A 23955-nucleotide genomic window follows, 5' to 3' on the forward strand; every position below is an offset into this window, starting at 1 on the left:
TTCTTAATTTCAGTTACTGAACACTAGATGTCTATTTTCCTTGATTTTTTCAAACATATATGAAGTCAGAAAACATCTTGGGGCCACTTTTTATGTTTTCTTGGTATTAGTTTCAGCCTATGTTAGCACCTGATTGAAAGAGCCTGGTCTTAGTTAACGATTAGGCTTCATTATATGTTTGTTTCTCTAAATGACTGTTCTGAAGAGCAACCTTTCCTGAATAACATGGTATTTTGCACAACAGTGCTAAGTAAAAATTGAAGTAATCCATGATCTGCGAGGTGATATTGAAGACATATCTCTCGTGCACAGCAGACCTTTGCATTAATCCTATGTTTTGGGGGTCTTTAATTGCTTTAAATATTTGCTTCTAGATCTGTGTTTCACACATCTTATTTACATGGTTTATTTTTCATTTTATGAACAAATCGATAACCAGACAGACTCTTTACCACACTGGATTAGTTTTATTTATTCTCTTTGAACTTGATTAAAAAGCTGTCAAACATAAGTCTACATTTTATCAGCAGAATACTTTTACAAAACAGGGTAGGAGATGTGTATAGCTGGAAACATACATTTCAAAATGAAACAATATTTGATATATTCTAGACAGTTACCCTTTTGTTTATCCATGACAACTGAAACTAACCATCAAATGCATAAATTGATTCAAGTCTAGCCAAGTAATCCTAAGGGCATATGAAAAGGCTTTTTTTTAAAGTTCTTTCTAGATGAATTTAATGTAGTTCACCAATAAAGCATCCTCAGGAGCACAATACAAATGCTAGAGAACATGAGATAGCTGGGGAAAGCGGGCAGATGTACAGTGTGATGAAGAATCAAAATGGATGTTACGTTAAAAAGAGCAGTCATGCAATGTCTTCATTTCATGTACTGCATTTAAGGAAAAATGCCCAAGTTCCTTTTATTTTTTTTTTCTTTTTAATAATTTTTTTAGGCATCATTATGCAAATAATAACATTCTGGTGGTGTATTGTTTTTTTTTTATTTGTTTAAAGGTATTAAATGTAATCTTTATTTGAACTCTTGGGGTATGCAAATTGATCATTCATCATGTCTTTAACTTTCAATCCATATCAAAGAGAAAGGTAAATCATACACAAATTAGCTAAAATTGTCTGGTATCACTGTTTTAATTCATTGCCTTTAATATACATATTTTAATCCATCTCCCACAAATCTCTTCGATTACTATTTGTCTTTCTGTGCCATTGCATATGTTGGTAAACAGCATTTTCTATGGTCCTTGGCCATATGCTGTATGCTCAGCTTGCAAAAAAAGTGACACTTGGAGTGCTAGCATAATGAAACTCTCAAAGGGTTAATGCAGAATACATATAGGCAAATGTTGACAATATTTTTTATTCCAATGTTTGAAAATTAAACAGAAAATCATCATTAAGTTTTCACAAAATGAGGCATCTGTCACTTGAAAGAAAAAGAAATATTTCAGAAATATGTTTACAGAAATGTAAAAATATTAGACACCAAGACAGATGTGAACGTTTTCAATAACAGGCCCTGTCTGTCAGTCTTCCTCAGAGCCGAAGATCTTGCTGTACTCACTCAACATAAGTTCAACTATCTGATTTTGGTACAGCATGTGGACTGCCATGTTCCCTGTCTCCTTTTCAGGTCTAAGGAGTGTTGGTCCAAACACAATTCCTAAGCTTTGTGTTGACATAAGATTCACGGATTCCTTGGCTGCTATCCTGTTGACGAAAGGAATGAATTGGTTAAAAAAGAGGGACGTCAAAGGAGTCGCTGTTGCATTTGAAGTACATAGAGGCACTTTTTACTGATTCTCCGAACAGGGATGTTTGTTTGGTTAAGTTATCAAAAAGAAAGACAAGAGGGAGGGAAGAGACAATTCCCACCAACCTGACAAACAAGGAAAGGAAAGTCAGCCCCAGGCATCAAGGTGTGTGTGAGCTTGGAGGTCTGAAGCCCCATTTACAGTACTCTTATATTAGGGCACAGTCTGGTGATTGTGCATTAGCTGGTATGTCTGCTATAAGGCAAATATTTCTGAGCTCATATGTTAGATACTGAAAATAGGTATTGCTCTTTATGCTAAGGGTATCAAGCACTTTTGCTGTCAACAGTTTTGGTGTCTCCAGGGAGAAGCTTCCCTGCTTCTCTTCACATGGTCTCCAGCACTGAAAGGATTGGGAAAACAAAAAATGCCCCTTAATATAGAGCTGATATGAAGCACATTCCTTCTGCTAATTTAAATCCAATAAAGTCTGAAATGGATTGTGACATTTATATAACTAAAGACTTTTGCATGCCTTATCCTGACACAAAGTTTCTTGGAAGACACTGAGACCATATACCTTAATGAGATGGCTTAGAAAATAATGGTAAGGATTATAACCTTTGATATCTTTATTACCCACAAAATTACAAGAGGAGGACTGTTATTATTAAAAGTTGATCTTATGTCTGTATTAAGACTTAATATTCTTGTGCAAATGACATTAAGGATGGAGAATTCTGGTCTAAGAACAATGCAGGTTTAATGGATGGAGTTTAGGTAGGCAGTTTCGCATAAATCTCTGCAGCGGTGAGTATGAACTAAGTAGAAATCCATTTCCTTCCACCCTCCAGAATATATAGTATATCTTAGGTTGGAAATAGTAGTAAATGAGGACACATATTTTATACATAAATTACACAGCGCTACTAAGGAATGTGAACTAAGCGTAACTCTAACATGTAAATGTTTGAATTTATGAACGCTTCCTTAATCTGTTACTTTTAACTTAAATATTCCAAGAGGTTTGTTGAAGCCAAGTTCTGCATTTCCACCCTCTCTTTGTCTCTCATTTACCTTTTTGAAATCCAGACAGCAATTTAAATGTCATCATAGCGGTCTCTGTTTTCCCATACCTGTTGCTGAATTTACAGCAAGCTACACCATAAGTGAAAGAAATCTCATGAGATATAATGGGTTCAGTCACTTAAAAAAAGGTTTATTTCATGTAAATGGGTGGGTCACACAGTAAAGAGCATCTTCTTGTGGATTTCTGCCAATCTTATCGTTGCCACGTTCCATGAACATCAATGCTTGTGGGTTTTTTTGCCATATATAAATAGGAAGCATTACTTAGTTCTGCCTCATGCTTGTAACTGTGGTGTCCATTGCACAAAACACTCTCCATATGGCACTAATCAGATTGGCTTAATTATTAGTTTCTTAAAATATAACATCTTTATTATAAATTAAAAAAAATAATTATCTTTCCTCAGTGATAATATTAACGTAACAGCTCGTCTCTTAGGAGTTCAGAAAGTCTCAAAAGTTAGGAGTTTTGTTGCCAAATGACTATGTGGGCTTATGATGAATATCACACATCTTTATCACAATTAAAAATGTTTGTTACAGGGGTGGCAAGGTTGTTTTCCTGCCACTTATGCAGAACCACATAGATTGAGCTTGCATTCTCCCTGTGAGCTAGAAATTGGAAAAATTATAAAGTTTTACATTCAGCATTGTCATGGGTAGAAACGCTAGTTCACCAGGGGGAAACAGCCATTGTGTCTTGTGTAACTTTAGAGATCATCAATTTAACATCAACCGTGGCTTTGCAATGAGGTGGTGTTGATGATGGACAGCATTGATGAAGCTGGTGGACCATGAATGAGCAGAGTCAGGGTGAAAATAGTGGTGGAGGAGGAGGGGTCTGACTTCCTTTATCTGTGAAATCTGAATCAAAATGTTGAGATCCTGTGTTTCTGGTGTAGACAAAGAATATATGTGTATATTTGTGTATATTTGTGTATATTTGAGGCTCCTATGCTTACTGCTAGTATAATCATCATTGTATTGATAAAATCTTTTGAGAATTCTCAATATTTTCTATCTGTTCATGCAGTCATACTTGTTCTGATGACCATAATAACAAAAAAAACTGTAAACTAAGTAAACTCGGAAAGTCTGAGTGGTTAAATAATCTGTGGTAAAATACAGCTACTGAAGGGAAAGGTGGAAGGAATTTAATCCAGCCTGAATAAAATAAGTTTGGGACCTTACACCTTTTTAAAGTTACAAATATTTACCAATGAACTTCTATATTTTTTTCATCTGTCGACAAAAGAAAAATCAAAGCAAAATAAAACAAACATTCACATTTTAAGCTATTACTGTAGCTGCTAAGTGAAATTCAGTTGTTAAAAGAGAAAATCCCTAAAAATGGGCAAGAATTATTTTTTGGCAAGAAAAAAAGAGCAGAAAGAGTGATATACCATTTAAAACATAAAAAGTGAAAGGAAATGCCAGAGCTACTTTTTGTTAAGTCCAAATGAAAGGAGCAATGATCCATCAATTTAAGACTATTTTAGGAATGATCTATAATCTGGTACCACAGATGTTGGAACCATGTCAAGAAATTGTTTGGCATTATGCTGTGCAAGATTACCACCCCCCTCCAAAACAAAAAATAGTGAGCTGAATTGGAAACTTCAAGAATGGCTTCATTTCTTTAAGATCACAAGTCAGGAGATGTACAGGAAATGCAATTTTCATTATTAATAGTAATGAAATTAATGATGTATTAAAACAGAAGAAGTGTCTGATAGGAAGGTTCTAGTGTCAATGGCAGATATATAAGCAAAAATACTTGGAATTTATGCTTTGGTTGTTGCCAAGGCAACCGTAAGCTGGAAAGCGTGTGACTGAGGGCAGGGCAACTCTACAACTAAGAGGGGTCATTGTATGGTGAGTTTGGCTCTCAAGTTCCATTAAACCTACACTTTTCAAACTCTCTAAATAAAGTCGTTATTAATTTTGACATTTGGAAAGCACATTAGATTAGTACTTCAAACACACTAGGTGTTAGGAAATGTTCCTCATCCGTTTTTACTCTGTAGTAAAGGCTGAGGAGGTGAAAACGTTTCAACAGTGCCTCTGATCCCTCATTTTTTTAATGTTCCTACCTAAAAAATTAGGGGCACTCATCCTATTTAGGGAGCAAAATCCCATTGTAAATACACTGTTTCATCATAAGCTGGAGAGTGTTTGAAGATAGAGCTGCAGTGAGGACTGCTCGGTCTTGCATTCTTAGCCCTTTCCAGCCTATAAGGATTTAGGTTTTCTCAATGTTGGGGGCATTTCTAACCTTAGCAGAACTGGTTTTAGGCATGCCTTGGACTCTATTAGTGTTTTAAATTATATCTAAGGGTAACTGTTCAATAAGGCAATCCTGCTGCTCTTCCATGAACTCGTAATATAGACTATGAATACAAGGCAGCACATTACAAAACGAAGAGTAAGAGTAAGAACGTGTCACCTGGTAAGATATTATAGGCCAGAATGGCAGGTGTGGGAAATGCCATATTCTGAGTTCAGTAGAGGACTGAGGGATAAAAGTAGGTTTTGGTCTTATGAAAATCCTGCCCACCAGTATTACGCACAATATTTTATTTAACTAAGGAAGTCACTGCCTGGAGAGACAGAAACCGAGATCTAAACAGAGTCCAAGAATGATTAAAGATGCATGGGAATAAAGAAAACTTCCCAGAAAGGAAAAAAAAAAATTATGTAATTGTGACATCTGTTCTCTTGGTATAAAACTAACCTTACAGAATTAGGAATCAGCTCCTCTCTCAGTTAATTATTCCATGACAGCCCATTTAGGTGGGTTTTGTACCTTTGCTGAACTGGTCTAGTGACCACCGTCATGGCCAGAGCTGCTCGTCCCGATTGACAACGCGGCTGGTTTGAAATGTGAGTTCCTATGAACTGCCTTAATGGGTCAAAGTCTGCTCGTCCCATTGATTCGCTTTACCAATAATTATCCTCAAATTAGCTAACGTCTGTTTCCTGTACATACTCAGGGACATGCAAATGTAATGTTTTTAGGTTAAAAACTTGACCCAGGGACTGGCTCAGCTGCCCTCAACTCAACTCAACTACAACGCTGTTAACAGACCTTTTCGGTGCACTGTTATGGGCCAGTTTTTATGCAGCAGTTTTCTGACTTTTGCTGTTGCAGAGCTCCCAATCCATTTGAACATTTTAAAATTTGACTCTTACGATGAACAGTTTCTAGCTCAACACTTTGTTCTCCCCTCTTTCCCAAATGCTTGTTCACAGGAGTTAAAAAATAGCAGGTATTACATACTTTGCTTTAGTGACAAGACATTCGGGAAGGAATCATCCAACCTTGAAATAAAATCTTTATTGAAAGCAATTCTACATCCATGCCAGTCAGATACATTGTATGATCAGAAGAGATGTCCCAGGGGAAAGCTTGGCGCAGTAGACAGGGTTGATTACTTGGACCTCCTGTCAGTTCTTAGCTCATTGACAATGGTTGAGACATTTCAGTACAACTTTGTTTTCTTTATTTGGAAGTAAAGTTAATATACTTACCTTAACTGTGCCAAATGTACCGGAAAATAACCTGATAATAAAACGTACCATCCTACGAAGTGATAATGTCTGTGTGTGTATAAGCACATTTTGGCAAGGCTTTTGCAGTCAGGTTTTTCAGTATTAGGAAGGAAGCACAAGTACAAAATGATGCAGAGATAAACTATCAGGTTTCTTCTGAATGTATTTCCTTTCCATTTAAGGCCTGTTACATACTTTCCTGAGATATAGCATGTTACTGCAACATCAATTTCTGTTGCAAACTTATTTCATTTCAATTGTAGTAGTTGTTCTTCAAGAACTTAAGTGGTTTTTGGTACTAAAAAGACAACTGAAGTACAAAGTTTGGCTTTAAGAGTCCTCTTAAAACACAAACAATAATAGGTGTCCTTTTACAACAGGTCAGAACCTTGCAGACATGCCCATATCCAGTTGGATACACCAGCTTAGGACAGACAGCAAAGTACACCTGCCGTGGAGGAAGGATGTAGGGCCTTAACCCCATCTTCAGAGACCTACAGAAATAATTGGTGCTAAGTGAGCCCCTGATAATCATAAGCACTATTTATGTAAACTGTTCAATTCATTGCCCTGCAATGTAGATAGATTTAAAACTTAGTTATAAGTTGGGATTCTTGATATTTTATGAATGCAAACTAAACCTCATTATTATTTATGTACTGGCTTTATGGATGATTTGCTAAGTTGCGTTACAGCGGTATTCACCAGCTGATGAAGCTAAGCAAATGCAAACATCATCAGTTGAATCCCCAGCTTGTTTTTTGTGAAATCTGGATAGTGTGTTTGGGGGGACTGAAGTTTTGTGTGTATGTAGATACGACCTGGGTTTTATGCTTATAGAGGAGCTCTAAAACACTACAGTGTGTCTGTCCTTTTCAAAATATGATCATAGTGGACTAACACACTTTTAAGCTACTTTCTTTTACCCATGCAAAATATGAAAGTACTTTAAATTCCTCTTTGTTCCATAGGTTGAATTTGAAACACTGTCCAAGGCTGGTAATAGAGAAACCAGGTCATGGCGTATGATACGTTATGAGAAGGGTCAGAAATAGTTCAGACATACTTAAGAGCTTGCTTTTGCTGAAAATAGCCTCTATGGCTCCTGGCCTACAGAAACTCCATGGGCTTCCTGTGCTCTGCAGCTGTGGGTTCATATTACAGCTCTTTGGGAAAAATCCCTTCTCTTCAGTTGCTCTGGGACACAAGAAATGAGCACTTGATGCTGTCTTCTTCTGCAGACTAGCCTTTAAATCTGACCATTGGATGGCTATATATAGTACCTGGACAGCTGACAGGGACCTGGTGGAGAATGGGCTTCCTCAGGGGATCCCCAGCATATCTCACAGCACGAGCCCTTCCCTGGATGAACTGCCTTGGAGTCTAGCCCTAAATGAAAATAACAACTAAACTAACTCTGAACACCAGTTCACAGTTGGCTGAATGGACTCCAAAAAAGCTGAGGAAAGGCATTTATTCTGGCTTACCCTGGTTTAATAAGGGAACAGTTTGAAATAAATATCTTTTCACCACTGGGTGAACTTTGCTACCTGTAGGACCTGCTTTCTGAAGAGTGTGTGTGCTCTTGCCTTTGCACGCACCTCACATAGCGCCTGTCTGGTGGAGAAAGTCTTGATTTTCCATGTGACTGAGGCCACGATGTAAAAGTGCATTTAGATATCTAAAGGGATTCAGGCCTCTATAGGGACTGTGTTCAAGAATGTGCTTTGGAAAAGTCCTGCTTGTTCTGCAGGATGGGAGCTCTGCTCCTGCCTCTGCTCCCACCTGTGGCCACATGAAGAGGACAAGCTAATGTAGTACCTGCATCTCAGCCTTGGGATCGTTTCTGTTTTCTGGCCATCTCCTGGGTTAGAGGAGCTTCAAAAGCAGAGGGTGAACACTGACCAGCAAGGGCAGAAAATCATCTTCACACTGTGGTGGCTTCACTGAAGACCCTGGTGTGGGCAGAGACTCAGGTCCCACTCCCCCAAACCATGTTCTGTCTAAGAAATTCAAACCATTGTCACAAAATCTCCCCTATTACTGCGAAAGTTCCATGTCTCCTTTTTGGAAAACTGCCCTGAGTGACCTGCTAAGTTCTTCCATTTACTGACAACCAGCATTTTGTCCTCCTGCTTTGGCTTGGTTTTTAATTTGTGTGTCTGTGTCTGAATGCAAACTGGTTTGGACTAATGCTCAGAAGACTGGCGAGAGGGGGAATCCTGACCTGTCCAAGTCATCACAGTGCGAGTCACTATTGAGCCTGAAGTTTGCCTGCTTGGGTATGGCCACTTGGTAGGAGCCAGCTGAAGTTCTTTAAGGAGCATCTCAGACTCCTTTGTCGGCAGCTCTGCGCACAAGGCATTCATTTTTGCCCTCTCTAACAGCCCTGTAGCAGCACGTATATATATTTCTCGCACGACAGTGAACCCCTCTTCAAAAGCCACGCGACCACTGCAAGCACAAGTCTCTCCTTGGGGAGAGGCTGGGAGAGAACAAAACCGCCCGTGACAGATGTTGGGCAGATGCTAATGCACTTCTTAGAGGTGTTTTGATAGTAGAGTGATAAAGGCAGAGTGAGAGTAAATAGAATAATATATGTTCAGACAGAGATATAACACATAGACCCCTCAGCTATATTTTTGGCTGGTGGTGGAACTTCTGCTGTGATTTTTCTTTTTTAAAATTCTATTTCTGATTATTTTTTTTCACTGCAGAACAACTAGTTTGTTATAAAGACCAACCTGTCAGAGGTCCTGAATCTGTATGCTTTTGTGGTCTGTGTGGCTCAGAAGGCAACAGATAGTTTTACATGAATAAAGCTTTAACTTTTTAAATTGCTTAAATATTTTTGTTCGAGAATGCCTGAAGCTTGTAACATTAAAAATAAAAATCAGTTAGTAACAATCTCCCTTAAATGAAGAATTGTAAATATAGAACCTTTATCATCAGCACAGCACATCCAAAAATGTCTTTGTAAAATAAATCAAATTATATGAGTTAATTGATTCCAGGCAACATCAGCAACTGCAGGTGGAAACTGAATAACAGGATGTTTATTAATGAAGGACTATTAATCAAAATTGACAATATCAATTCCTGTTTCTTTTATTTGAATTCTACCTGCAAAGTCCACGGACGTGCTTGCTGAATTTTCAAATAAAAATTTAAAAGTAAAGAAAATGCTAACACTTGGGATTTTAGCTTTAGATGTAGGGCTATTTGTTTAAACAGCAAAAGGATATCCCAAATCCAATTTGACAGGCAATGCCAAAGATGCCAGTGGTAATTAATTAGCACTTAATTTAGACCACAGAACAACAGGATATGGAATTGGTGCTCAGTGCCATTTCCCCTTAGGCTTCATCTCATGAGGGTCAGGAGTATGGCTGTTGCATTGAAGGTCAGTAAATAAATTGGGGGAACACATTGACACTGGACTTTTCATGATAGATATCCTTCACCCTTATTACTGCCTCTGGCTACCGCTGATGAGAAAAGGACAGCAATTGTTTCTGTGAAAACTGCTGTACACAGGCTCGGTTTGAGCAAGGTAGCGTTTAAACCAGTGCCTCGGACAATCTTGGTACTGGGTGCTTATTACGGGTAGAGAGCTGCCTCAACTTTCTCTCTGGGCTGGAAATAAACTTCTAACTGTGGCGCAGAAAGCTTGAGGAACTCTGACAGGCGAGAAAATTCACTTAAAAGCAGTCCGTAAGTTTGCTAGATTTGTGAGCTTAGCTTTAGATTAAGCGTAATTAAAATCAACGGAAGATTTTAAAGTGAGGTTAGAAACTAGGTCAGCAGAGGAAAAACCACATTTCCTTATTATCCTCTTGTCTTTGTCTTAATAATATTTGGTATTCCTCTATAAAGCTGAAGGCTCTTAATAAAGGTGGAATAATGTTATTAACAGCTTTTTTTTTTTTTCTGATGGGCACACTGAGGCTTTGACGTGCTTAGTAGTGATGGACAAACAAAAACTACTTGGCAAAATTCACAGAGCCACCAGTTTTGATGGTAACCCAGCTGTTTTTTAACTCCGTGAAAGAAGCCACCCTTCTACAACACACCCAAAGCAGAGGGTGTGAATCACATTCTTTGCTTCAGATTTACTGGTAAGAAAAATAGAAATATGATGATAGTCAGCATTATAATATAATTCTCCTCCTCCTGATAAATTTAGTGCCCCTGCCAGCCACTATTATGCCCTTTCTTCCAGTCATATCTACCCATATCTCAAAAGAGCAGCTCAGGTGGAAAAGTGTCAGCGCTGTCACTGATGCTCAGTAATGTTACGTCTTTCTGAAATGGCTTCTTACAAACTATAATATACCCCACTATGCTTATGTTCCATCATGGCCCACAGGATAATGAACAATGGGAACTTCAGCAGTTACAGCAGGAAAATCCTCATCGCGCATCCCAGATGCTCTTGACTAGCACTGTTTATCCCCTCGGTTCCCAGAAGGGCTGTCTGCATTGCTACGTCAGGAAAACAATGAGTTAGACGGCAATCCCTGCTCAGAAAATGTATTTTGGAAGCCTCAAGTTAACAATTTCAACTTTCACTTCATCACACCCTTTGCAGCATTTCTTTTGACAGTGAGTGAAATTTTGATTACTGTTAAAATTACTGACAAAACTCCCAGCTACTGGGAGCCAGAATGGAGTCAGAATTTCACCTTATATAAGCTTAACTTTTCTCATTTTGGGTGATATCTACTTTTACGAAGTGAAATTACTGCTTTTGACTATGTTCAATCTGTAACCTCTTGCAGCCTTCAATTACAGCCCTTTTGTACTATGATAATCCAGTTGACAGCAAATAACTCAGCCCTGGATGTGACAGGTTTACTTTCTGACTTGAAGCCCTTAAGTGGCAATTGGCTGGAATTTCAACCTGGGATGCTGAATTTTAGACAACCTGCTCAGAAATGCATCTTTGCTAGGGAGTTTAGAGCTTCTCGTGAAAAACCTGTTTTTGCTAAACAACACATGGTTTTTGTCCAGCATGATGAATAAATTATTCAATTTTGTCAGACAACCAGTAATTTTTGATGTTGAAATCAGAGAATGTGGCAAAGAATTCCACGAAAATGGGACAACAAACTCATGCCAAAGTTTTCCTTTTCTGTAAACTTCTATGTATGTAACTGCTTCTTAAATTGATTAGTTTCAATATTTTTAAATAATGAAAAACTTCTAAATATAGGTCTATTGGTTGTCCTCTATATAAAATCTCCATAATTTAAACCTGTATTATCACCATCTTGTGTTTAAAATGGAAGTCTTTTTGCAGTCCTCTGCCCAACGGAGATGATTTTATATGGGATCTGACCTCAACCAGGATTCCTACTCTTTCAGGTTCAGTTCTGAACTCTCCACAAGCTACTATTGCGGTATATATGTACTGCATTTGTATCAGATTTGAAAGATGCTTTAACATGCCTCCCAGCATCACGATTGTTTCAGCCCTGATATTGAACATGAGTAGGATGAATGTATCTCTTAAATGCACTAGTGAGTATGTGCCATGAGTCTTTGATTTCTTTAAACTTATTTACATTTTACTTGCCCTTGAGCAGTGAATTTACTATGTCAGCATTGTCTTTTCTACTTACACTTTGTCTGTCTTGTCCACTCACCTTAGCTTGATGTTTATTTTTTGTGCATGTGTATAGTCCATTGCACTAAATGCACGAACTGCCTGGAGTGGAGAATTTTCCATATATTTTGTCTTCCTAAGATACACCCTTTGTAGTACTGCATCTCCCTAAGATACACCCTCTGTACTACTGCAAGTTCTGCAAGATATTTTCCTAGCTTTAAACTAGCTTTGGATTTTCTCCTTAGTTCCTTTTGAAGTTAAATATCCATTCACACATGTACTGGTCTCTGATGACTGTGGTCTGACTGCCTTAGACACTTTACAAAAGTCTTTATTCTCTATACAAGCAGCCCTAACTCTCTCAGTAGTTGTTTTTCTTTCACCTTTGAAGCTGTTATACAAAACACTGTTCACTTCAAGTGACCAAACTTGCCAATATATACTTTTGTCTGAGGCTGATCAAAACCCACAGAGTTAGATAAACTATTGAGAAAACAGACAGGCATCTCTTAGACCTCCTAACCCAAATCACGTTCAACAGACACTGAAGGATTTAGGAACAGGTGCAGTCTTGCTGTAGATATCAAGGCATACCCATCAGTCTTGGGACAGCTCATTCATTCAGCAGCTTCTAGGACATCAAACCTCTCTGTCATAGCTTAACTCAGTAAAATGTCTCAATGCACCAAGTAGAGTTGCTGAGAAGCATTTCTGAGAGCACCTGCCTGCCAAATGGGTCTGTCCCTGCATGGCTTTGCTTGTTGGCATTATGTGTGGGCATGCTGTTCTTGGAGATGCAGCTGAAGTGCCTTGCAAATTATTTTTGTCACAGTCTTGAGCTCCAGAAGACCACTGACACTGTGTTGTCTGGCATTCAGATAAGACAAAATTTAGGACATTATTGTTTTGTAGGTGCTGCATGGATCTTCCCCTGCAGCAGAAAGTGTCTGACCTTAACCGAATGGTAACAAATGGGTTTATAAGCTGAGAAAGTGCCTCCTTAGGAAGCACATACTGTAGTTTCGGGATGCGAAGCTGTATAAACATAATTTAATATGAAGAGTAACATGGAAACCTGTTAACATGTACAAGAGAAATGTTAAGCACTTCCTCACCATAGTGATCAAGTGGGATTCAAAACATGATTATATTCACCAAGCTTTGAAATTTATCCTGAGATAGAATTCTTGAGGTTGACACTTAGTCCATAGCAGTTGCAATGACTTCCATGGGGTCGATGCTCTAAAGGAATGGAAAACTCATTCTTTTTTATGACATTTTTATGAAACAGTTATCCAGATATGGAAACAAGACAGTTAGCCTAGGAGATGGTCCTAAGTTTCCTGCTACTAATATTGCCGCAGCTCTACTGAAAGTTTGAATATGGACAAACTGATGTTCACTGTGAACTTTACCAACTGGAAAGCTTGCCTACACGGTAGGGCGGTCCCATATGCTCTGCTCCACTGGGGTCTCCAAGATGGCTGATAGTGTTTGGTGAAGGCCTGGGCTTGGTAATGGGGATGACAATGACCTGGGACATGGGAACAGTTTCAAGGCAGATTAAATGATATCCTAAGGTGGTTTGGTGAGGCTGAGGCTGATGCTGACTCAAAGGACACAGCTGGTGCGAAAGGTTTGCACCTTGTCCACAAAGGTGCTAGGAGAGCTACAGGAGAAGGTTTGGTTTGATCTATAAAAAATACAGAGCTGTTCTGAATTCCCTTTTTCTTGGCTCATCTTCATGGCAGAGTCTTCTTTCAGAAGACCACAGCAAAGCTCTGGAGAGGATGTGGCAATGTCATCCAATGGTGGGGCTGAGACAGTTGTAGAAACCCTCAACTTAGAGGAGGTAACTGGTTGTATCTCGTGGACCAGGGGAGGAGGTGAGTTGTCATACGTTTGGCTGGAGTTAGCTGCTCTGCAGATTTATGATTTTTTACATTGCACCATAATGCGTAATGTACGAAAAGATAAATATTTTCCATTCAGCAACATCTTGCTGTATTTTCATCTAACTCTATAATTTTAATTATAAAGTGAACATAACCTGTATCAAATTATGATTTTGTTAACATATTGAATGAGGACAAGAAAAATAAATACCAGATTTTATACTGTACAGGCACATGAAGGTATAGTAAAAAAATCTGGTTTCCTTGACCACATTGTCATAATATGCATATATAACTGCTTATTGAATCCAGGCTGTGTAGACAACAGAAAGAACACTGGCTCCATACCATCACAATGCATGCCCACAACAAAGAGGAGGAAAGAACAGGCTCTTTCATTGTGTGTTTCTAAGTATTACCAACATAAGGGCTAAAAACATTACCTCTGTCTGAAGTGTATCTATATATCCATGCATAAGTTATTAACTGGGCTCCCTGAGCACAGTTGCTGAAAATATTAATATATTCAAATTATATTCTAGCTACTGCAAAAACAGTAGATCAGACAAATGTATTAAAATCTCTTCAGACAAAAGGAGTCATGTTATTTATAAAGTTCCTTCCCCCTCCCCTTACTGGAACACAAACCTTCATTGTATATAATACATGAGAATGCAAGATGATCCTTAGATGTCAAAATGTGGCTTACAGTTTGAATGTAATCATAAAACAGTGACTCTAATGCTTGCCATAAACAAATTGTCACTGGTATTATGTAACTTAGACTATTCACAAAGTATAAAAGATGGGAAGAATAAAAGGTGGCTGCCAAACACTATGGGCCAAATCCGAAGGTTGTGCCAAATTATGCTAGCGGACTGGGAATTGCAAACCCAGCATGGAATTCGGATTTGCACTCCCCAGTGCTTGGGTTGCTCCTATGGCTTAAATTAGAGCAAAATAAGGCTATTTTTTTTTTAGTTTGTCAGTTTAGACTGTAAGGCAGCAAAGCAGCAGCAGTGGCTTCTGCAGCCTCCCCTGCTCCCTCTGTCCAGGAGGTGGGAAAATGAGATTAAAGTTCCCTAATTGTTGAAGGACCCATTTTTGTACATTGTGGCCTTGTAGGGTGCAAACAGGCATAGTCAGATAGCACCAGCAGCACAGACCAAAAGGGAAGGACCACTCTCAAATCTGGTGGTCATGACTTTTTCATGTCATCCAGTGCGCAGGGTACTGAGACCCCCGTCTTCACTTGGAGTTGTTCGCAAAGCTGGCGCAGCGGGTTAAAGACAGAGACCATACATTAGGTTAGAAGGTCTTGCCTGTGAACAGCAACTAATAATGCACAGATATTTCCATTTAGTCTTTGCTTCAGGAGTAGCGTATATCTGATAATAAGTGAACTGCACAGATTTAAATTGCAGCTTATAGTTGTGTTAAGGACCTTTACCAGGGACAACAACCAAACTAGGTGGTTGTCTATCCCTCTTTTTCCTCCTCCTTCCTTTTAAAAGTAAAATGGCATTTTTTTCACAGCCTGAAATAATTGTTTGGGCAGAGATACTGGTTTAACTCATTATGAATTATTAGTGGAAAAGTGGGTCTCAGAAGTATGTTACATCTGAAATATTTTTCGTCACTTGAACATGTGCCGTCCAGAACTGGCCCTATTCTACCAGTGACTGGGAACAAACACTTCGCATTCACAGATGCTCCTAATTTGGTGTGGTTTGGAGTGTAATTTAGATCAAACGTATCCATGTAAATGAGTCAGGGTTTCTTAATTAGGTGCCTCTAAAGAAAAAACTTGGACCACATCAGTAGGTGTGGGTGTGGTGCCCACAGTACTGGAATCTTTCCTATAGATGAAGCTGAGTTTTTTCAGGCATACTGTAGGTTTTTCTTCCCTTTTTTTTTCTTTCCCTTTTTTTTTTTCTTAAAGCACAATAATAAATCTGCAGATGGCATAGACATAAAGACGCTACTTCAGAGGAGCTGTCTAAAACACTGTCTCTTTGGCAAATGCCTTAAAGTAGGTCATTCTGCTGTGATTTAGGTTTATATTTCATTGCCAGCTTTTTGTTCCCATTACAAGTAGGGTGCATTCCAGTCCACAGATTTGCTCTTCATTTTTTTTCAGTTTGTTTTTTATTTACAAGAATTTGTAGTTCTTTATAAGAAAATGGCCAATACCCTGTCAGAAGTACTAATCATGCACTTGACCACAAAGAGAGATGTACGAAGGTGATAACCTGCAAATGTTGGAATGTAAAATACCATTCTCTGGAAGCAAAAAATGTATTGATTCTCTTAACGTGGTGATTGAAATGATTGTTGCATCTTTTGTAATGTGTGAAAAATGATTTGATCTAATGTCATTTCAGAAGTCTCAGAGAGCAGGGGTGTCCATTGCCCTAGCTGTTCAGAAATTCATTTTTTCTTCTTATATATTTGCTACTGAAAAGCATGTGTTTTATAGCTTATTAAACAAAAAATCATCAGGGTCTGTTTTCCCATCAAAGTGCTGGGGAATTTACATGCCAAACTCCCACTAGCTTTAATGAATTACCTGCATAAATTCCCTTTCAATCGATAGTAGAATAGATCCCATTGTGTTATATTAATTATTTTGCACAGAACACTGACATTTTGGCATTAAAGTCTTTCTTGTTCTGTTTCGTTTTTAAGTTCCAATGAATATCTTAAGAAACTTCATGCCTGTTATTTATTTTACAGCCTTGTTCTGAGAAAAACCCCGTATCTGTAGTCAGAAAAATGAAAAGCATTGCAATTTAGCCTTTTTATGATCTGATCCTGCACGTTAATGTGTTAGGGCCTAATATCCTAAAATAGGAAAAAAAAGGGGGGAGGGAGGAAAGAACCGTTTTGTAATTAATTGAGCATTCTTAGTTTTCACCAACAAAAAACATTTGAGTTGAAAAGAACGCTAACCCCAAGCAATATTAGGAGGTTACAAAATCACATAAATTAACTCCGCCAGTGATATTTTATTAAAGCTTATGTGAGTGCAAAGCAGAACCAGGACTCTCACATGGTCTTGATTAACCAAAGAGTTACTTAGCGGTAACCGGCCTTCCCTGGGATGTGCTGGCCATATGTACACGTACACCCACAGCATCTATATGCACATGGATGAGCCTTCAAAGGCGTGGGGGGCTCGGGGTGGGGGATTGGGAAGTAAAGGGAGAGTAGAAGTGAGAATTGTTCTCTGTGTCATCATGGGCAAGTGCCCTACCCTTGTCATTCCTCACTTTCTCCATCTACACAACTAGGATAATAAAACTTACTGACCTGAAAAAAGAAGTTATGAGATTTAATTAATGTTTGAAAAGCTTTTTTTTTGAGATCATTTGATATTGAGTAATGTGAGATGAACAATAGGAGCTCTTTGAAACAGGGGTTCTATCTATCTGAATTTGTGTACTGCACCTAGCACAATGGTACAGCCACAGAGTCAACTGTATCATAAATATTTAAATTAAAACTATGTTAATTATTTTTATCGTTCTGTTATTTGCTGATACACCAGTTCAGTACATTTTGAAGCTTAGTGACACTGAAAAGTACCAAGTGTAATTATTTGCCTGATTGTTATGAAAATCAGGGTTTATATTTTTAAATACGGATGTGGAAATAGGAGGTATGTGGAAACACAGGTAAAAATGTGGTTTTAATTACTTGTCATTCTTCTCATTAAAAACACTAGGCTGTAAGGTATTCTTTAGGGAAGAGTTGAGCTTTCAAACTCTCTTATCCCACTAAAAGGAGGACAAGGGCATGACTGCAAAAACCTCAGTAGCAGATCGCCCCCACCCCGAAGCAGATAAAATAAAACTGCTTAAAGGTGCTTCTGGAAGACTGGATTTATTTTTTGCCTTTAATCCAAAATCTATTATTACTTCTGTCTTGTGCGCACATGTGCATGGCGCACATTTTCTTGTGTCTACTAATTTACAAGGGAAGAGTTTAGAAGACCAGTGTATGCTTAGCAGAGAGAAATGGGTTTAACTCTTCTCCTTCCCCCAAAAGGAGCCCTGGGAAGCCACAGTAAATGGGACAAGTGTTGGCATTGCTCCAGCTCCTCTCTAAAACACTTCTATAGCTGGAACAGAGAAAAGCACTTGTGCGAGAGCATGTCTTGATATCCATTTGCCCTTCTCAAGCTACAAAATTATTAATTCACTTCATGTAAATGTTAAAAATTTAGTCAGGGATGCCTGAGTCTATTGTGCTCCTGGCCAGTCACCTACTTTGCTCTTCTGTTCCTCTTCCTCACATTTCCAGTAGCAGCTCCCCAAGCTTGGAGGAATAAAGCTGAAGAGCAAGAGCTGCTCATGAGTTGCCCAATTATAAGAAAGGTCTTGATTTGGGAAATAATTTCAACAGTCATTCTTTCTCCTGCCTTCAGCTCAGAACTTCTGTGCTTCTGCATATTCCTGAATCTGGGCATTTTTCTTGAAGCAGAATTTAAATGCCCATCCCACACTTTGGGTTGCAGCTCTCCCACAAGTTCTCTGAGGTTTCCCAAACAGAATTTTTTTGTATAATCCTTCCATTCCAGGGACTGCTTTTTCTTTTAAATAACTTCAACCTATATTTTCCCTTCTCTTTTCCTTAATAGAAGGCTTGTACTGTTCTTAACGTAATCTATTCTTCTACTGTGTGAAAAAAAAAAAAGGTTTTCCTGAGCCTGGATTTAATATGTAAGCCTGCCTGAAACTGCTGATATGACACATAGTTTAGTAAGAGAAAATCACATATGTTTGCTACATCTTTCCTCCACCAACTTTATAGAAAAAAAAAAGTTTGCAGACATCCTCTGCTAACTATTACTAGCTACCATACTTTGACTTTATTTTCTGATTTTCCCTCAGAATTCTGGGTACTGCTGCTGGACTTGTCATCACATTGTCATCATGTCCTGGTGTGCAGGCTACTGTGGGCTTCTCTCTGTGCATGCTTTTTCCTCCTATTTTTTTTTTAATTTATTTAATCTTTAATAGGTAGAAATAAGTCTGTTTAGTTCCATGTAGTGTGCAATAAGCCTGTGCTCTTCAGACTGCAGCTGCCACATGTTATGAGGTTTGGGGGGTGTGTGTGTTTTGTTTGTCAGTGCTGTTTTCTGTTCAAAGAGCTATGGGCACAAGGGAAGGTTATTTTTCAAAGCAACTAAAGCATGAATCTTGTAATACTTATGACTTTTGTTAGATAATATATTAATATTAGTGGGTTTGGTTTAGATAAAAAGGTTCTACTGTAGTGGAGGAGCTTATTTCCAGTGAATTTGATGCAAAAATTTGCTAATAAGAGTGAAGAATTTGGGCAGGGGGAAAGGCAGTCAGAAAGGAAAACATCATTTTCTCTCTGAAAGAGCAGAAAGCCTGGATGGCATCTGAAAATGTCCATATAATACAGGGAAAATGGAGCAAAAAAATGGAGCTTCTTGGATTCAAAGGTGAATCAAAAGGAATTGGCTTCTGCCCGGACAAGGCAGCCAGAGAGGCCACAGTAACAGATCCACGTGATAAACCAAGAGGCAACTGCAGAGCTCCCCAGACAACTTGCCTGAAGTGCCTGCCAAGGAGGCAGATGCTGCTGCTGGAAGAATATCTTCCACAGTTGGGCATCTGGGTTCAGCGCTTTCCACGTAAGGGAGAGGGATGGAAGCATCAGGCTGGCCCCTGTCTTCCCTTTTAATTATTTCAACATCCGCTTTATACTTTTGTAAATAACACGTATTATCCTGCCGTTGTGCGGGAAAATAATAAGCAAGGAGAAGGGGGGTTTTGTCTGTAATATATCTCTTCGCGGGGGTGTCTACATGGATGGGTAGAGATGAACTGGAGCTTGGCTGCCCTGTGCTCCAGCCTGGTCAGATGTGAGACAGCTCGGGTCTGGGAGCCGCAGAGCTGCCTTGCGGTGGCACGGAGCTCAACCTAATAAGCAGAGCAGGCTGAGATTCATTAATTTAACATTAATAAGCACAGCTTATTAGCTCAGGCACAGTGCTGGATAATGCAGGCACACAGCTTCTGGAGCAGAGCTGCGTCCGCCCTCGCCAGCTCGGAGCATGAGGACCCAGCCGGGTGCTCCTCTCCCCTCCTGCCTCTTGTATCAGGGTGGAAAGACTATTTTGCAGTTGCTGCAGAAGCTTCTGTGCAAAAACAACCCCCTCAAAGCCCCCCATACTCTAGATTTTTAGATTGCATTGCTGGCTTAGGCTCAGTCTTTAAGCCATTCAGACTTCTTGTGCCTCAGTTTCCCAATAGGTGTGTAACAGCTGCCGCAAAGATGCTGCTTCGAAAGCAGGTTAGATACCGATCATAAAATACTGTGGGATCCTTAAGAGTGAGATGTTCCTTCTGCTTTGCTTGAATTTTAGTTTTGTGAGTAAATCATTGGGTAAAAATAATGATTTATCAGATAGGGTTTGGTTGCTCTCTGTTCGTGTTTATGCAGAGAGCCAGTACAAGATCTCTGCATCATTTCATGTCTCATGTCTGCCTGCAAAACAGGGCCAGAAAGGTATATCAGTTTTATCTAGTACCTGAGACTAGCTCACTCTGTTTGGGAGTGAAATTCCCCTGTAAATAAACAACAGGAAAGAAAGGAGTCCTGGAGACCTTGGGGCTGTATTGCCAAATGTATGAGACAGCAGTATATGGGCTATATGTGGCAAGTAAATGTTCTTTAAGCATTTTCAAGTAGGCTATTTTCTGTATTTTTTGGTATTTGGGAAAATCTCTACTCAGGTTGGGTTTTGTTGTTTCTTTCATATGTAAAAAGTGTATTTGTTTGATGTACTCATCTTCGGGAAGAAGTATGAATAACCTAATAGTAGCTGTGCTCAATTATTTTTAGTATGAGTTTACTAAAACAATTTGATATGGTATTAGACTGACAAGAGCAATGTGATGCGTTTGTTCAGCCCCATATTTTGCTTCTTTCCCTTATGAGTAGTAGAATAAATTCCATGCAGAGGTAAACAGGGGAAATGTGTGGGGTTTTTTTCCCTATCAAATGCAAAAAACAGGTACTGCAACCCCAAGCATTGCTTTAGATCCCCATCAGAAACCCCTTGAAGCTCAGCTCAACATTGGGCAAGAGCAGCTACAAATACAGAAATTGCATTAATATGCCTCTAATCAAACCAATTTACCTAATTTTTTTTCAACTAATCAGAAACTTTTGAACATCCTATGATTTACACTGAGCAAACTCTGTGATTGAAGAGGATGGCAAAAGGTGCAACTCAGTGATGAGACTGGCACATCATGCACATTGACACCCCTCTTCCAAAGAATATCCCTAAAAGTGATATGATTTTGCTTTTTGTAACTTCTGCAAGCTAGTCTTGTTTCCTAGGTTAATTTAAATAGCCACACATTGCCTATATTTAAATAATATAAACATGTTTTAATTACTAGGAGTGTGTGTAAGCTTCCTTATTCTCGTTTACGGAGCCACAAGGTCATGCAGACTGGCCTCTTTCTTTCACATTGACAGGTTCAAGAGAACATACTAGTTTTTATCTGTTTTTCTGTGTTTTCAGTATCTATTCTACTGCTTCTTCTGTGTCAATGGATCAAAGCTTATAGGATAGTCCTTCCATGAGGAAGTACACTTCCATCTTCACCATGCCTTCTGCAGACACAACCAGGTAAGACCATGTGCTTATTTAGATTATACTATATCCATAGACTTAAGCCTGGTATTCCATACATATGCATTATGAAGTATTGGTATTTTGTTGTCTGTATTTTAGGGTGGTGGGTTTTTTTTTTCCTTTTCTCCAAAAACACTAGTCTTGGTCCAGTTTTGGCAGTTATTCTACACATGCACAGCAGGAAACTATCACTGTCCCAAACAGATTATGCTCTAAAAAGCCAAGGCAGACAAAGAAAGTATTATCATCATTTTGTAAACAAGGAACCAAGACACAGAAAGATTAAGTGATTTACCCAAGGTCACCCAGAGCATCCGGTCAAAGCCAAGAACTGAACCCACGTCTCCCGAGTCTCAATCATGTGATTTAACTATGAGAGCAAAGACTTATTGTGTATACCTGATAGCTCTCTCCCAAGACATGGTAAGAAAAGTTTCTTCAGGTTAGGATCAATGCCACACATCGTGCAGTAAATTTTGTATATGGCATATTGGAGCTGACAGCTTGTACCCACTTCTTGCACTCAGGTTCTTCCCAGGAAATAATTTCCCTTATTATTCTTCCATTGACAGTAATAAATTTTCATCCTTCTCTAGATAACCCACTGAGTGAGAGAATATGCACACATGGTATGTCAGATGAATACCTAGAAAACTGTTTTTCTGCAAGGCCAAACTCAGTCATTTTATGGGCTGTTTAAAATCCTTCCATGCTTAATGAAATGGGGACATTCCCGTGACTGCATGGACTTCATTTTGCAGTTTCAACTGGAAGCTGCAAAACAAGATAAAGGATCTACATCTCTTACATGTATATGCCAGGAGAACACAGCAGAAAAGATCAGTATAAAGGCATCATTCATTATAAGCTCAGAGTAGCCTTTTATTTGGAGTCTTTATTACTGCCTCACTGGGGTCATTATAGCATTCCTGGGATAGCAACTCCTCTGTGCACAAGGGCCCTACATTCTGCTTAGTCCCTTCAATTTTAAGGGCAGTTTGGTTGAGAAGTGATTGTAGAAAATGGCACATTAGTCCCAACAGCAGGGACAGCCACGAAGGGAGGAACAGAACCCTGCCCTTCATGTTTCCCCATCTTGAGGTCTGCCAATTCTGCCTGGTCATTCTGCAAGTCAAACAGCTGCAGGTCGGTTTCCAAGCTCATGGTCTATGTACATTTTTACTGTTAATGCCATGAAAGATGAGAACAAAACCCGAAGTGAACAATGGAACCTGGGTTGACTCTGTGGGCTGACATGTCTTGCAAACGGAGCTCAAGGAGCACAGAAACCACAGAGGAGTGATAATGTGGAGCCTCACAGTGTAATTTTTCTGCCTCTGTGGTATCTCAGCAACGTTAGGAGACAAAAAGTGGACTTCCAGAACTCTCCTCAGCATTTCTCAGATGTTTGGTGTTGTCACAAGCTTTCTTGTGAGGTGCAAGAGCTCATAATGGATTTTCTTGATTGAAATTATTTCTATCATTACAAGCCTCAATAAGAGAGTTTGAATGGCAGGGATCTTGATGGTGAAAATATGGTGATCAAAAGGTCCGTTGTTGGAGAAAGTCAAACCGAACTGGACAGCTGCAATACTGGAATATGTTGCACTTGTCCAGTTCAATATATCTGTAGTATAGTAATCCCCATGTGTCTGACTGTATTGAAGAAAACAGAACTGTTTTCTAGTAAAGAAAAAGTCATGCCTTTGCTTACACATACTGATTTTTTGAGCAGGAATAGGATATACATAGGTAGCATAAATCATGCTTAGTTTTGCCAAAGAATGTAATTTTCTTTGGTATTTTGGATGAAATTTCCAATAGGATTTAGACATTACACTCCAATTCCTTTTAAAATTATTGACCTGTTTTTATTACAGTTCTACTTACTTCTTTAGGTGTTCAAAGAGGATTTTCATTGTGTCATAGTTTGGTTTCGGAAGCTTTTTTACCAGGCTCCTTATGGATTTGATGCGAGTGGTGTTGTCCTGGATTTCTAAGGAAGGAAAAAAATATATATATATATAGATATATCTTTATATATCACAACTTGAGTGCTGTATCAGGACATTACTTTGCCCAGTACTGTATCTCGTACCTTAACAAGAAAAAACATTATTAATATATGGTTAAAACCAGAATGTATCATACCTTCTGTCACCTTAATAGGGAGAAAGAGTGATTTACAAGGATTAAAAATTCTCTCTTGATCCTAAGGAAGAAATTTATGGTTCACAGTTCACATAATTATATTCTTATGCTTGTCATTTATTTTATTGGACCATCATCCTAAGCTGAAGTACCCCCAAGGAGTAAGGGACCCACATGTTAAGGGGAATTG

At 38.8% G+C, this 23955-nt stretch overlaps 1 protein-coding gene across 9 annotated transcripts in view; it reads right to left on the reverse strand.

The window, feature by feature from the left end:
- ARHGAP15 (Rho GTPase activating protein 15) overlaps window positions 1-23955 on the reverse strand; it is a 362427-nt gene that overhangs the window by 37141 nt on the left and 301331 nt on the right. For 8 of the 9 annotated variants that reach the window (XM_021296541.2, XM_021296543.2, XM_065070245.1 and 5 more), the window contains 2 exons: window positions 23505-23610; window positions 448-1736 (listed from right to left, as the gene is read on the reverse strand). In XM_021296541.2, coding sequence (XP_021152216.1) covers window positions 1553-1736; window positions 23505-23610 — 290 coding nt within the window. In that variant the 3' untranslated portion in view covers window positions 448-1552. Of the gene's footprint in view, window positions 1-447; window positions 1737-23504; window positions 23611-23955 lie in introns of those variants that run through there. The other variant, XM_065070247.1, reaches the window with a different exon arrangement.

This window comes from Columba livia, chromosome 7 (assembly GCF_036013475.1).
Source record: "Columba livia isolate bColLiv1 breed racing homer chromosome 7, bColLiv1.pat.W.v2, whole genome shotgun sequence".
NCBI classification, from domain to species: domain Eukaryota; kingdom Metazoa; phylum Chordata; class Aves; order Columbiformes; family Columbidae; genus Columba; species Columba livia.